Below are 13833 nucleotides of genomic sequence, written 5' to 3' on the forward strand. Positions count from 1 at the left end.
AAAGCACAACTGGAAGCTGGCGACTGCAGAAAGGAGCAGGTTTTCAAAGTGGCCACGACGAAATTCGAAACGACGAGCCTGCCAACTGAAATCACACATTGTACGGTGAGGGAGAGGCCAGGGTCGCGGTAGGAGAGACGGAAAGAGAGGGGCCAGGCTCAGGTGGAGAGCTCCAAAAAGTGCACAGGCTAAAACTTATTTGCTAGGGAAAACTCGGAAGTGGGGAAGCAGCGTGGTCCGGGGAGACGGGCCGGGGTCTGGGAGTCCGAGGACCTGGGTTCTAATCCCAGACCCTCCACTCGTATGTTGTGTGACCTTGGGCAAGGCACAACTACTCTGCGCCTGTGACCTCAACCGTAAAATGGGGATTCAATAGCTGTTTTCCCTCTTACGTAGACCGTGAGCCCCCGTGGGACAAGGACTGTGGCCGGCCTGATTAACTTGTATCTACCGCGGTACTTAGCACAGTGCGGGACACGTGGTGGGCGCTTATCAGATACCTCAATTATTACTCTTACTATCCTGGGATCCTTAAGCGGGTCTCAGACAGCACTGGAGTGAACGAGGTGCCCCAGGAAGAGGCAACTCGGAGACCATCGATCGATCCGCTTACTCTGTGCGGAGTACTGCATGAAGCACTGGGAGAATACAATAACCAGCCGATAGACACATCAACTGCTCACAACCAGTTTACGGTCTTGAGGAGGAGACGCACATTAGTATAAATGAGAAAGAGGTAGCACGGCCTAGTGAATGAACCATGGGCCTGAGACTCAGTAAGTCCTGGGTTCTAATCCCGGCTCTGCCACTTGCCTGCCGTGCGGCCTTGGGCAAGTCACTTAACTTCTCTGTGTCTCAATTACCTCATCTGTAAAATGGGGATTAACACAGTGAGCCCCATGTGGGACGCGGACTGGGTCCAATCCGATTCTCTTGCATCTACCCCAGCGCTCAGAACAGTGCCCGACGCCAAGTAAGCATTTAATAAATTCCACCATCATTACTATTATGCTATGCACATAAATACCATGGGGCTGAAGGAGAGGCAAAGGAGAAGACTGCCTTCAAGCCAATCCCTGCGGGAGGAAAGGGCGCGCTAAGGGCCTCACCGAATCCAACCCTGAGCGCCCGCAACACTGTCCACCCGCCCCGGCGCGGCGGGTCCCGACGGGCTCCGGCCGGAGTGTGGGCTGAGGAGAAAAAACACGTAGGGGTCACGGGGCGGGGGTAGGTGGGCTCGGCCACGGGTCATCGCCACCCCTGGAGCAGCGCCACCCCCGGAGCAGCACCCCACATTCCGGACAGGACAGAGGGAGACCACGTCCAGCCGGGCTTGATCTGCCCGTGGGCCCTGTGGAAGCGGCAGCTCCTTGCGGGCAGGGAAGGTGCCTAGCGCTTTCCCGAGCGGTCGGTCCAGTGCCTGGCCCGCAGGAGGCCACCTCCCCCCCCCCATCCAACGCCATGACGGCCGCCGCTCCCGCCGCCGGGGCTCTCCTGGGCCGCTAGAGACCGGGCCCTGCCGGCACAGCCGGCTCCAGGCGGCTGAGGCTAGGCCTCCGGACCCGCCACCTGGATGCGGCGGGTCGGGACCCTTCCCTCACGCACGGGGCACACGCGCAGACACGCAGCCCCGGCTCACCAGAAACCCCCGAGGACAAGCACACGCACCCAAGTGCACGGCGAAAACCCCCAAAGGGCGTTAAAGGGCCCCCACGTTGGCATGGCGAAATGGGCAGCAGCAACAGCGGCTGATGCCACGCAACAGGAGTTCGCCAACTTCAAGTGCTCCGGAACCACCCGTGCCGGTCACCTCTGACGGCCTCTCCATTCCTACTTGCAGGTTCGGGGGTCCGGAATCACCCGGAAAATTAAACCACGGGCCGCCACGAGGACGGAAAGGTTAACCGTCCCTTCCGTCCCCGGGCACGTCCCGGGAACAGAGAAGCGATCCGCCCCGATCCCGGCCAAGGGTGCTAACGCCAAGCGCGCTGGGGTCGGGGGCGGAACCAGGGGCCCAGGAGCCCGGTGGTCGCGTCTGTTGGCCGTCTCGGTTCCGTCCCACTTTCCTCTCTGCCTTCCCCAGGACACGCACGGCTCTTCTCCTCCCCCACGACGTCCCAGCACCACCGAGGGCAGCCCGGGCCCGCTCCAAGCCACGAGCCGGGTCCATCTCCCACAGCGGGGCTGGAGCCCGGGGCCCCGGGCAGCACCACCACCGGACGGACGGACGGATGCCCCCGCTCCGAGACCAACGCTCTGAAGCTCCACAACTGCAGGCAGGGCACAAACCACAAATCATTTTCCTAAATGTGAAACACGAGGCACACACTTTGATTCAGGAGGGGTTTTTTTTTTTTTTTTTTTTTGGATGGGGCCTAAGGCAACAAGACAAAGGGAAAAAAAAAAACTACAGTTAACCCTTTGGTGCATCGGTTGGGAAACTTAACGATGGAGTCCCGGGAAGGCTGCTGGCCTGCGGACGGGGGCTCTCCCGCCCAGCGGCAGCACAGGCGTCAAGCTGCCCACTACGGTCCAGCCGGACCTGGCGCGGAACAGATCTGGAGCAGGGCCCTTGTGGGCCCAGACCTGGGATAAAACCAAGTGGTTGGTTGGTCCTCACGCAGCACTGGTCCATAAGGGGCACGTGTCCCACCCCACCCCACCCCCCTACCCCCACACACCCACCTCAACCGGCACAGACCTACCCGCCGCTTATCGACATACGGCCCATTTGCCTACTGAGAACCTATGCGATCACTCTCGTCGCAGCTAGGGTTTGTGCGGTCGCATATCTGCTCCATCTCCCTTTATCTGTATCTGCGCCTTATCTATCGGACTGCCCAAGCACCTAGTATGGTGCTCTCCCTCAGCAGGTGCTCAATAAAAGTTGAGGATGGCATCCAGGTGTATTAATAATAACAACAACAATAATAATAACTGTGGTATTTGCTAAGTGCTTACTATGTGCCAGGCACTGTACTAAGTGCTGGTGTGGATATAAGCGATGCGGGTTGGACACAGTCCCCTGCCTCACACGGTGCTCGCGGTCTCAATCCCCATTTTACCGATGAGGTCTCCCGAGGCCCAGAGAAGTGAAGTGCCTTGTCCAAGGTCACGCGGCAGACGAACGGTGGAGCCGAAATCAGAGCCCATGACCTTCTGACTCCCAGGCCCGGGGAACTAGCCACTACTCCGTGTGGCCGTGATCAATTCTCATCAGCATTTCAATTTGGCAACTTCTATCACGGAAGACTTACCCTCAAGCAAACTGTCCCTTCTCCAACGCATCCTTTCTGGTTTTCCTAGGAAGGCCAGCTGGGGCATTTTGAAGGCCTTCGGAATAAAGTAACTTAAAATCCCCTTTAGGACTTTAGACTCTAGACCGTAAGCAAGCTCATCCGGGGCAGGGAATATGCCCGCTTATTATATTGCACTCTCCCAAGGGCTTAGTAGAGTGCTGTGCACCCAGTAAGCGCTCCACAGAAGAGAATGAATGAATGAGTGGATGAATGAATGAATTCCCTTTGCCCACTTAAGTTGTGGGTGGTTTCGAGTTTCTCCAACCAATCAGCGTCCTGCCGAGCTCTGTCCCACCTGGTGGCGGCACAGTGTGGTTTGCCACGGCCGGGCATCGACGGCGGGCTCGGCTCCCCAGAGTCCCTAGCCGGCCTGCCCGGTGCCACCCGGCCGGAAAACCAGGAGCCCGCGGTCTACTTCCCACCAGAGGAGACGACCGGATAACAGAGCCGGGAGGGGCGGGTGGGCGGGGGGGGGGGGAGGTGGCCGAGAGAGGGGCAGACGGAGGAGGACGCCCCTTCGGAATGGAGTCGCTCGTACGGCCAACCTCACTCCGAAAATTCCCCGCTGAGCGTCGTGTCAGGGATCGCCACCTGCAGAGTGAATCCTTGGGCTTTCAGACGGCCAGATTTCTACTTCCTTGGATTGGCTTCCTTGAGAGACTCGAGAAATTCCTAGCAAGATTGTTTTCCTCTCTTGAAAAAAATCAAACCGTCTGCCACAAGCCAACGGCTCTTCCAAAAGCACATCGATTGGAAACTCGAGCGACGTTTTTTCCGAACCAGGCGGATTCCGTAAAATCCCTCTAAACTCAAAGCGCCGTGTCGGGGAGCGACCCAGGCTGTCCCCCACGCTGCGTCTCCAGTTGCGTTTCCCGGGTCAGTAGGAGAGGGGAGCCGGTCTCCCTCGGGAACATCTAGGGGATCATCCCCCTGTTCCTCCCGTTCGGCCAGCGAACGTCTTCCCCATCTCATCTGGGGACCCTGCTCTTCCCTAGGCATTTCCGGCGGGTGGACGGTGCCCGTGATGCTTCCGGAGAACGGGAGACCGGTCCGTCACGGGGGGGGGGGGGGGGGGCCTCTCCCTCCTTCTTGCTCCCCCCAGCAAGGGGCACCGTTTCCGCCGGGAGCCAGGCAGCACCACCGGGGCGGGACCTTCGAAACCCGAGAATCCGTCGGAGGCTCCCCCACTCGCACCCGTCTTGCCACGCATCTCGCCACCCACGCGCGCACGGGCCCTCCAAGGAGCGACGGCTGCCTCCACCTCAGGGAGAATCGGGTCCCGCTTGGCCTCCGAGCGTCGACTTCCACGGAGCTTCCAGGCGGGACGACAGCGAGCGTGCGGAATAACCACTGCTGCTCCCGCAGCGCGGGGACGCAGCCCCTCACGTAACCCTCCACCCCTATGCGGGCCCGCGGGGAGCGGGCACACCCTCCCGGCCACTCGCCCCACCGCCCCCTCCCCGGGACGGCGATGCATTAGCGGCCCGAGGCGTTGGCAGGACTCACCCCCAAGGGCCGAGGTTCGGGGCGCTGAAGCACCCCAGGAAGCCCCGGCCCCCGGCCCAGCGGGGCAACCCCCCTTTCCCATCACCAAGAAGCCACGACTTCAGCACGTGAGGTCCTGCCCTCGGCATCACGGCCGCCCAGGTGCAGGCGAGCTCCTGCCTCCACACACAGGTCCTCAGCGCCTCCCTCCTCCGCCCCCGGCCCCCGCCCCCCAACCCACTCCCCTAACCCCGGGGCTGTCCCAAAGACAGGCCCCGTAGTCTCCGGGGCCACAGAGGAATTTCCCCGGGGAGAAACACTGGGGCGACTCGGGCCCCTGCTTCCCTGACCGCTGGGAAGCCCCCGCCGGGCAGGGGGAACCAGGGTGGGGAGAACACCGGCCACCCTAATCCCAGCTCCACCCCTTATCGGCTGTTTGACTTCGGGCAAGCCACTTCACTTCTCCGCGCCTCAGTTCCCTCACCTGGAAAGCGGGGATTAAGAGCGTGAGCCCCCCGTGGGACAGTGTGGTGACCCCGTACCGGCGCCGGTGCTCAGAACAGTGTTTGGCACGTAGTAAGCGCTTAACAAATGCCAACTATTGCTACCCTTACCCTCGACCGACCAGCCGGGAACCCCCACTGGGCGGGGGTCACGGCGGCGGGGCGGGGGGGAGAATGGACCCCCAGCCGCCCTAATACCCCCTCGGCTCCTCGACGGCCGCGTGGCGACTTCGGGCGGGTCACTGCTCCCTGCCTCAGTTCCCTCATCCGGAAAACGGGGGTTTCGGACGGCCGAGTCCCACGCGGCGACCTCGTGGCGACGCCGGCGCTCAGAACAACGCCGGGCACCCACTGAGCGCCCGACAGACGCCGCCATCATCATCACCGCCGCCACCACCGGCCCCGTCCGACGGCCCTCGACACGTCCGGCGGGCCGGGGGCCGCCGAACGCGGCGGGAGCGAAGCGGGAGCGCTCTGGGGGGACTCCGGCGCTTAGGACGGTGCCGGGCACCTGGGAAGCGCTTAACGAACACCGTCGTCGTCGTCGTCGTCGTCGCCGCCGCCCTCGCCCGACCGCCCCCGACGCGTCCGGCGGGCCGGGGGCTCCCGGACGGGCGTCCGGCGGGAGCTCGGCGGAAGGGCCGTGGGGGGAGAGGGGTCGGGGGAGCGGTCGGGCCGCGCCCCGGTCGCCCCTCCGGGTCGGAACCGGACCCCGGGCACCCCGGGGGCGGGGGGGAGGCGGGCGAGGGGTCCGGGGGGGGGGGGGCCGGGCACCACCTACCCAGCCTCCGTGCTCCTGGATCCAGGGGTGCAGCCGTCGGCCGAGGTAGTCCGTCATCCACTGGGCGATGCCGTCCACCGGGGAGGCCATCTCCCGATGGACGCTCTCCACGCACAGGGCCCCCCCGAACTCGAAGAAGGCCACGATGCGGCCCCAGTTGACCCCGTCGCGGAAGAGCTCGTCCACCACGGCGGCGAAGCGGGCCCGGGCGGTGGAGGGGGTCAGGTGCAGCTGGCCGGACATGTCGGCGAAGTCCCTCCGGTAGCGTCGGGAGAAGTGGTCCCCGGCCCGGCGCAGGGCCAGGTGGACGGCGGGGGGCGGCGGCCGGAGGCGGGGGGCGGGGGCCGGGGCCGCCGACCCTCCGCTGGGTTCCCAGTGGTAGCCTCGCTGGGCCAGCTTGTAGCCGATGAACTTGACCACGAGGTCCCGGTGGGCGTCACCGCTGGTCCCGGGCTGGGCCATGACGGCCGGAGGGAAGGCCGGGGGGAAGGCCGGGGGGACCGGCCGGGGGGACGGCCGGGGGGACCGGCCGGGGGGTCGGCCGGGGGGGACGGCCGGGGGGACGCCGGGTCCGGGCGGCGCTCAGGGCCCGGGCCGGAGCAGGGGGGCGCGGGGAGGCCGCATCGCGGCCCCGCACCCGCCCCTCAACGGGACGCCGAACAAAGTAACTTTCCCAGGGCGGGGATGGAGATGGCGATGATGGGGATGATGGGGATGATGGGGATGACGACGGGGATGGTGGGGACGACGAGGACGGGGACGGGGATGGGCCGCACACATGCTCCGGCCTCGGGGGGTCCGTGCGGACCCCCGCCCCGGTCCCGCCCGGGGTCCGCCGCGCCCCCCCCCCCCCTTCTCCCCACCACCACTCGGCGCTCAAGGTCCGGGCCGGGTCGGTCCCGGCCGGTCCGGTCCGCTGCCGGCCTGACCTGGTCGGTCCGGTCGGGGTCCTGTCCGGTCCTGTTCGGTCCGGCCCGGTCCCGGGAGGGGGGTGGGGGGTGGGGGTCCGGCGGGGGGTCGGCGGGTCCCGGCGGGCCCGCGGGGAGGGGTGGTCCCCGCTTCCCCCCAAGGATGGTGCGGCCGTTGCTCGGCGCAGCTGCCGCCTCCCGCGGGGAGGGGGGAGGGGAGAGGGGGCGGGGGGCGGGACGGGGCGGGGGGCGGGGCGGCCGCTCCACCCAAGCCCCGCAGGCCCGGGGGCGCGTCACGGTTCATTCAAAAAAACAAAAAAGTCCTAAGGGGGCGGGGCGGCCCCGGGGGGGGGAGGGGCGAGGAGGGGGGAGGAGGGGGGAGGAGGGGGGAGGAGGGGGGAGGAGGGGGGAGGAGGGGCGTCCCTTCCCCCCAGGCCTCCCGCAGACCCCCGGACCCGGACACTGCAGGAGGCGGGAGGGCCTGGGAGGCCTGGGAGGCCTGGGGGGGCCTGGGGGTCCTGGGGGGGGCCCGCCTCCTTCATCATCATCATCATCATCATGATGGCATTTCTTTCATTCATTCAATAGTATTTATTGAGCGCTTACTATGTGCAGAGCACTGGACTAAGCGCTTGGGATGAACAAGTCGGCAACAGACAGAGACGGTCCCTGCCGTTTGACGGGCTTACGGTCTGATCGGGGGAGACGGACGGACGAGAACGATGGCACTAAACAGCGTCGAGGGGAAGAACATCTCGTAAAAACAATGGCAATTTCTTAAGCGCTTACTATGGGCCGAGCACCGCTCTGAGCCCTGGGGAGGATAGAGGGCGATCGGGTTGTCCCCCGTGGGGCTGACCGTCTCCATCCCCCCGTCACAGTTGAGGTCACCGAGGCCCAGAGCAGTGAAGCGACTTGCCCCAAGTGCCCCGGCTGACAAGCGGCCGAGCGGGGATTCGAACCCGTGACCTCCGACTCCCCAGCTCGGCCTCTTTTCACCGAGCCACGCTGCTTCTCTTTCTGCCCGGGAGGGTGGCTGAGGGGGTTGGGGTTTGGGGGAGGCCTGGGGTCCGCGGGCAGCTAAGCCCCCTCCCCCTCCGAGGGGGAGCTGGGACTGTGAGTCGTCTCTCTCTCTATTTCTTTAGAAATGATGCTCTCTTTGGAGAAGATGCTGCTCTTTAGAGAAGCGGGGGCGCTCGGTGGGTAGAGCCCGGCCTTAGGAGTCGGAGGTCCGCCGGGTTCTCATCCCGCCTCCGCCACCGGTCTGCCGGGTCACTCTGGACAAGTCACTCCACTTCTCGGGGCCTCAGCGACTTCCTCTGTCAAATGGGGATGAAGACTGGGAGCCTCACGTGGGACGACCTGATGACCCTGTATCTTCCCCAGTGCTTAGAACAATGCTGGGGCACATAGTGAGCGCTTAACCATTACCGGCATTATCATCGTCATCATTATTATTCTTGGTGCCTCAGTGTCCTCCTCTGGAAAACGGGGATGAAGACTGTGAGCCTCACGTGGGACGACCTGATGGCCCTGTGTCTCCCCCCCGGCGCTTAAAACGGTGCTCAGCCCGTAGTAAGCGCTTAACAGATACCAACGTTATTGTTATTATTAGTATTATTTACTGCTCAACTGCACTTTCCAAGCAGTTAATCCGGTGCTCCGCACACAGTGAGCGTTCAGTAAAGACGCCTGAATGAATTGTTGGGCAGGGCTGGTCTCTGTTACCGAATTGCACATTCCAAGTGCTCAGTCCGGTGCTCCGTACATAGGAAGCGCTCAATAAATACGATCGAGTGAATGACTGAACGAGGCCTCGCCCGCAGCCAAGCCGCCTGGAAAGCACTGTTCCGGGGTTTGTCGGGGGGTATTTGTTAAGTGCTTACTACGTGCCGGGCACTGTACTAAGCACTGGCGGGGGAGCCAAGGAAATCGGGTTGGACACGGCCCCTGTCACCCGTGGGGCTCACAGTCGTAATCCCCATTTTACAAATGAGGTAACTGAAGCCCAGAGAAGTGAAGCGACTTGCCCAAGGCCACACAGCAGACAAGTGGTGGAGTGTATGTGTGTGGCTTGTGTGTGGTTTGGAGGTCGGGGGTGTCTTGGACCCTGCAACAGTCCATTGTCAGTTCTCATTCATTCATTCGATCGTATTTATTGAACACTTACAGTGTGCAAAGCACTGTACTCTGGGAATGTACAATTTTCCCTCCCAACACAGTGCCATTGGGCCTGCCCACTCATTCAATTTTTCCCCTCCCCCCCCCTTCCCTCTGCTCCTCCCCCCTCCCTTCCCCTCCCCTCAGCCCCGTGCTCGTCCGCTCATTTGTATATATTTTTATTACCCTATTTATTTTGTTAATGAGATGTACATCCCCTTGATTCTATTTATTGCTATTGTTGTAATGAGATGTACATCCCCTTGATTCTATTTATTGCTATTGTTTTTGTCTGTCTGCCTCCCCGGATTAGACTGTAAGCCCGTCAATGGGCAGGGATTGTCTCTCTCTGTTGCCGAATTGTACATTCCAAGCGCTTACTACGGCGCTCTGCACATAGTAAGCGCTCAATAAATACTATTGGATGAGTGAATGAATTCAATATTCAATCGTCTTTACTAAGGGCTTACTGTGTGCGGAGCACTCTACTGAGCGCTTGGGAGAGTGCAACAATAAACCGACATATTCCCCGCCTGCAACGAACCCCGGCCACCCCCACCTAGGGACCCCCTTGAGCGGTGTGATCGTCCAGTGCTGTCATGGTTCAAGGCAGCCACTGCTACCCGGTCACCCCAGACCCAGGCAGCCTCAGGAATCTGCCCAAGACCCTCACCAGCCTCACAGCCCCAGGCCCACTCGGAGTTGACGGGGCAGCCAGCCGCATGGCAGGGGGCTGAAAGAGGAAAAGAAAGGAATTCTTTCCCACGTTTGTCTCTTAATTCCTGGTCCCTTTTTCCTCTGCCTTCTACCAATTAAGCAGATTGTGGGGAGGAATGGAGGCCGTGTAGGAAAAAGACAACTCCCCCCACCAAATCCTCTTCCCACGGCTCACCAAGTACCCTCTTCTCATACCGGTCAACGCATCAGAGCGAACCTGCCTCAGCACTAGCCAAGAAAGTCCGTTCAGGCCTCCGTGCGATCCAACTAATGTTAGACATGACAGGCTACTTACATCGTAGCTTAAATGTAATTTTTACGAAAACAGGTCAATGCGCTCTGTAAGGGTGCTCGATTCATTTTCGAGTTAATCAATTTACAATCCAGATGAGCGCTGCTTAGGCGCCAGAGGTGAAGAGGGGAAAGTTTTGCTTCCAATAGCGCTAATCGTGCTGTCACACCGATCAATCAAATTTATTGAGCATTTACTGTGTGCAGAGCACTGTACTAAGCGCTTGGGGGAATACAACAGAGTCGGTAGACGTGTTCCTGCACACCAGGAGTTCAAAGTCTAGCGGGGAAGACGGACATTTCAATAAATTTTGGCTAAGTACGCAAGTGCTATGGGTGGGTTGGCTAACCAAGTACTTAAAGGCTACAGATCCAAGTGCAAGAGCGATGCGGAAGGTAGGAGGAGTAGGGGAAATGAGGGCTTATTATTGTTGTTATTATTAGTAATAATAATAATATTTAAGGGCTTACTCTGTGCCAGGCGTTGTACTAAGCGCTGGGGTGGATACATGCAAATTGAGTTGGACACAGTCCCTGGTCCCACGTGGGGCTCACAGTCTCCATCCCTCTTTTACGGGTGGGGGAACCGAGGCCCTGAGAAGTTAAGTGAATTGCCCGAGGTCAAACCGCAGACAAGTGGCAGAGCCGGGATTAGAACCCGTGACCTTCTGACTCCCAGGTTCGTGCTCTATGCCTTCACAATGACGCTCTGAAGGTGGGGAGAGTGAAGGGCTGTTGGATTTGAAGGGGAAGGAGTTCCAAGTCAGAGGCAGGACGAGAGAGAGAGGTCAGCGGCGAGCCAGTACAGCCAGGAGGATGATGTTAGAAGGGCAAAGTGAGCATACTGGACTGTAGTCCGAAATCAGAGAGGGGCCAAGGTGATTGAGTGCTTTAAAGCCAGTGGTAAGGAGTTTCTGTTTGATGAGGAGGTGGGTGGGCAACCACCGGAGGTTCTTGAGGGGTGAGGAAACATTGGCAGAACAGTGCTGTAGAAGAATGATCCGGGCAGCAGAGCGATTGGAGGATTGGAGGGGGGAGAGGGAGGAGGCAGGGAGGTCAGCAAGGAGGCTGATGCGGGAATCGAAGCGGGATAGGAAGAGTGCTTGGATCGGCATAGTAGCAGTTTGTATGGAGAGGAAAGGGCTGATTTTAGCAATGTGGTGAAGGTAGAAGCAACATGATTTGGTGACAGATGAAATAGGTGGGCTCATTTTAGGCAGGGAACTCTGTCGTACTGTGCTCTCCCAAGCACGCGGGACCGTGCTCTGCGCACAGTAAGCGCTCAATAAATACCGATGATGACGATGATGTGGGCGGAATGAGAGACGAGTCAAGGGGGATGCCAAGGTTACGGGCTTTGTGAGAGAAGGAAGAGGGTGATGCCGTCCACAGTGTCCGGAGAAGGGAGGAGGCAAGTGTTTTAATAAGGCGCGAAGGGATGGCGACGTGGAGGAGGTGGACTTTGAGAGGAGGTGGGAGAACTCTTCCCGAGGCACTGCCGGGAGAGATGGGAGTGTCGAAGAAGGGGTAGGAAGATGGAAGAGATTTTAGGGAGATCACGCCTGATGGGTTCGATTTTAATCGATAGGGTCCACGGCCGGGTCATCGGGGGCAACAGATAGGGAAGGTAGGGGGTCGGAGGAAGGAGCTAAATGCCCGAAACAACGGTTGAGGATATTGGGTGTGGGTGACGATAAGGATGGATGGAGAAATCAGGTTGCCAGGAGGAAGAGGGGATAGAGAAAAAGCAAGTGAGGAACAAGCCCAACTAACTCCGCTATCGTGTATTCCCTCGCGCTCAGTCCCGTGCTCTGCACACAGCGTTCGATACGATCGATTGATTGATGGGTGGACACGCTGACACCCAGACTCCAGGGTGGGCTCGAGGCGGGTCTAGTGGTCGGTCAGTGGCTGCGGGAACGTTCGCCTGGGCTGCACGCTTCCATTTCCCGGAAGACTGAGTCGGTGCTCTTCATTTGCCCAGGACTTTTTGCTGACAAAGGTAGCGTGGAAGACATTTGGCTTCTGCAAACCCAGTAAACGGGTCATTTGCCTGCACTTTGGTGTTGACTGCCCCCGGCAAGGTGTTTGTGTTTTTGAGTGGTGGACACACGCTCCCAAGGCCAAGTTTCACCATCAATGGCGTCACTTTTGTGCACAAAAGATCACTGTCTCCGTATGGAGTTGATGTGGGATCTGAGGTGGAAGAGTTGCCAATCTAAACTGCTTTCAGTAAACTTTCAATAACTCTAAAGATGTGAGTTGGAAGAGAGAAAGAGAGAGAGAGGGGGAGAGAGAGGGAAAAGCTTTTTGCCAGAGAGACTGGCCTAAGGAAAATTTATTGTAGCCAAAGTTGGGTAAAAATTCCTGGCAAGACACACACATTTTGAGTGTTAAACTTCTCATTTTCATACCCGTAACCTAGATGAAGATTATGGATTCCTCAAAACTGAGATGCTGAAAAGATGATATCACCTTAACTCCTTCTCTAGGCCTTGTCCTTGTGATGACAGTCAATATCACGTTAAAAATACATTTTGTCATGATTTCATCAGCAGATGCATAATATTTACATTGGAGCCCTAGAATCCTAATTAGGTTTTCATCATTTCATTGGTGGATTAGAGTTTTATTTGTAATGCTACTTGATAGATGAAAAGATAATACGTACATGTTTACATTGCTATACCACCTCATGAACAAAGCATTTAAAAAGTTAGCTTGGCAGGTTTTGCCACCTGCTGGCCATTTAACACCCAATTTAGATTCGTCAAATATTTACTCTCGTCTCTTGCTCAAGTCATATTTAGCACTTTAGAGAGTCATCTTGGACCGTAAGTTTTGTTTTAAATTTAAAGCTGCGGGCAGAATGTCAGGACAATTATCTATCATCATAAATTATTTATATTAACGTCTGCTCCCCCCCCCCACCAACACCAACAGGCTGTAAGCGCTGTCTGGGCCGGGAATATCTCCGCTAACTCTGTTGGATTGTACTCTCCCAAGCGCTCAGTACAGTGATCTGCACAGAGAAAGCACTCAATAAATGCCATTGACTGATTGACAAGGGTGGTGATGGGCAGTACTGGAGAGGGCATGAAAAACTCAAGGAGCAGTTTTTTTGGTCAGTGACACCTTTAAAACATTTTGAAAATCGGGTCAAAAATACAGACATTTTCCCAACTGTACAAACAGATTGACTAAAAAGACACAAAGAGACCAGTAAAAGTAGCCAAGGCCATAGGAATGAATAGGAATTTTTCATAGGAATGAAAAATCTGTCCTGCCAGGCACTTTTCAGGCAACCCCAGGTTCGCTTTGGTTTCCAATCTCTTTCTATACTGGGTTTACCCCCAGGATTCATTTTTGGTTAAAAATATGTTTTTGTGAAAAATGAGGTCAGTGTGATCTCTATGAGGGCTTGATTCATTTACATCTTAATAAAAAACTTGGGTAAAATGCTTAAATTAGCCCCGGGGCTTTTTTTTTTAAAAAAAAAACACATCTTGCCATAAAAACAGGAAATGCAAATTTGTAAACATCAAGAAATTGGGTTCACCCTCTTTCTATTGAGTGTGGCGTCCATCCAAGAGTTTAGATTTAATGGTTCTAGACATCTGGCCCCGCTTTAAATTAGATCATAGACCCAATGTTGGAGGCGTTGCTAAGTAATTTTGCTGAGTGAGCTT

The 13833-nt window shown here is 58.2% G+C and overlaps 1 protein-coding gene across 1 annotated transcript in view; it reads right to left on the bottom strand.

The window, feature by feature from the left end:
* The window catches only part of BCL2 (BCL2 apoptosis regulator), a 49497-nt gene extending 42929 nt beyond the window's left edge, over positions 1–6568 (bottom strand). The window contains exon 1 of the mRNA XM_029053957.1: positions 6069–6568. Coding sequence (XP_028909790.1) covers positions 6069–6530 — 462 coding nt within the window. The 5' untranslated portion in view covers positions 6531–6568. The remainder of the gene's footprint in view (positions 1–6068) is intronic.
* Positions 6569–13833: the final 7265 nt, after the last annotated feature.

This window comes from Ornithorhynchus anatinus, chromosome X3 (assembly GCF_004115215.2).
Source record: "Ornithorhynchus anatinus isolate Pmale09 chromosome X3, mOrnAna1.pri.v4, whole genome shotgun sequence".
Lineage (NCBI taxonomy): Eukaryota > Metazoa > Chordata > Mammalia > Monotremata > Ornithorhynchidae > Ornithorhynchus > Ornithorhynchus anatinus.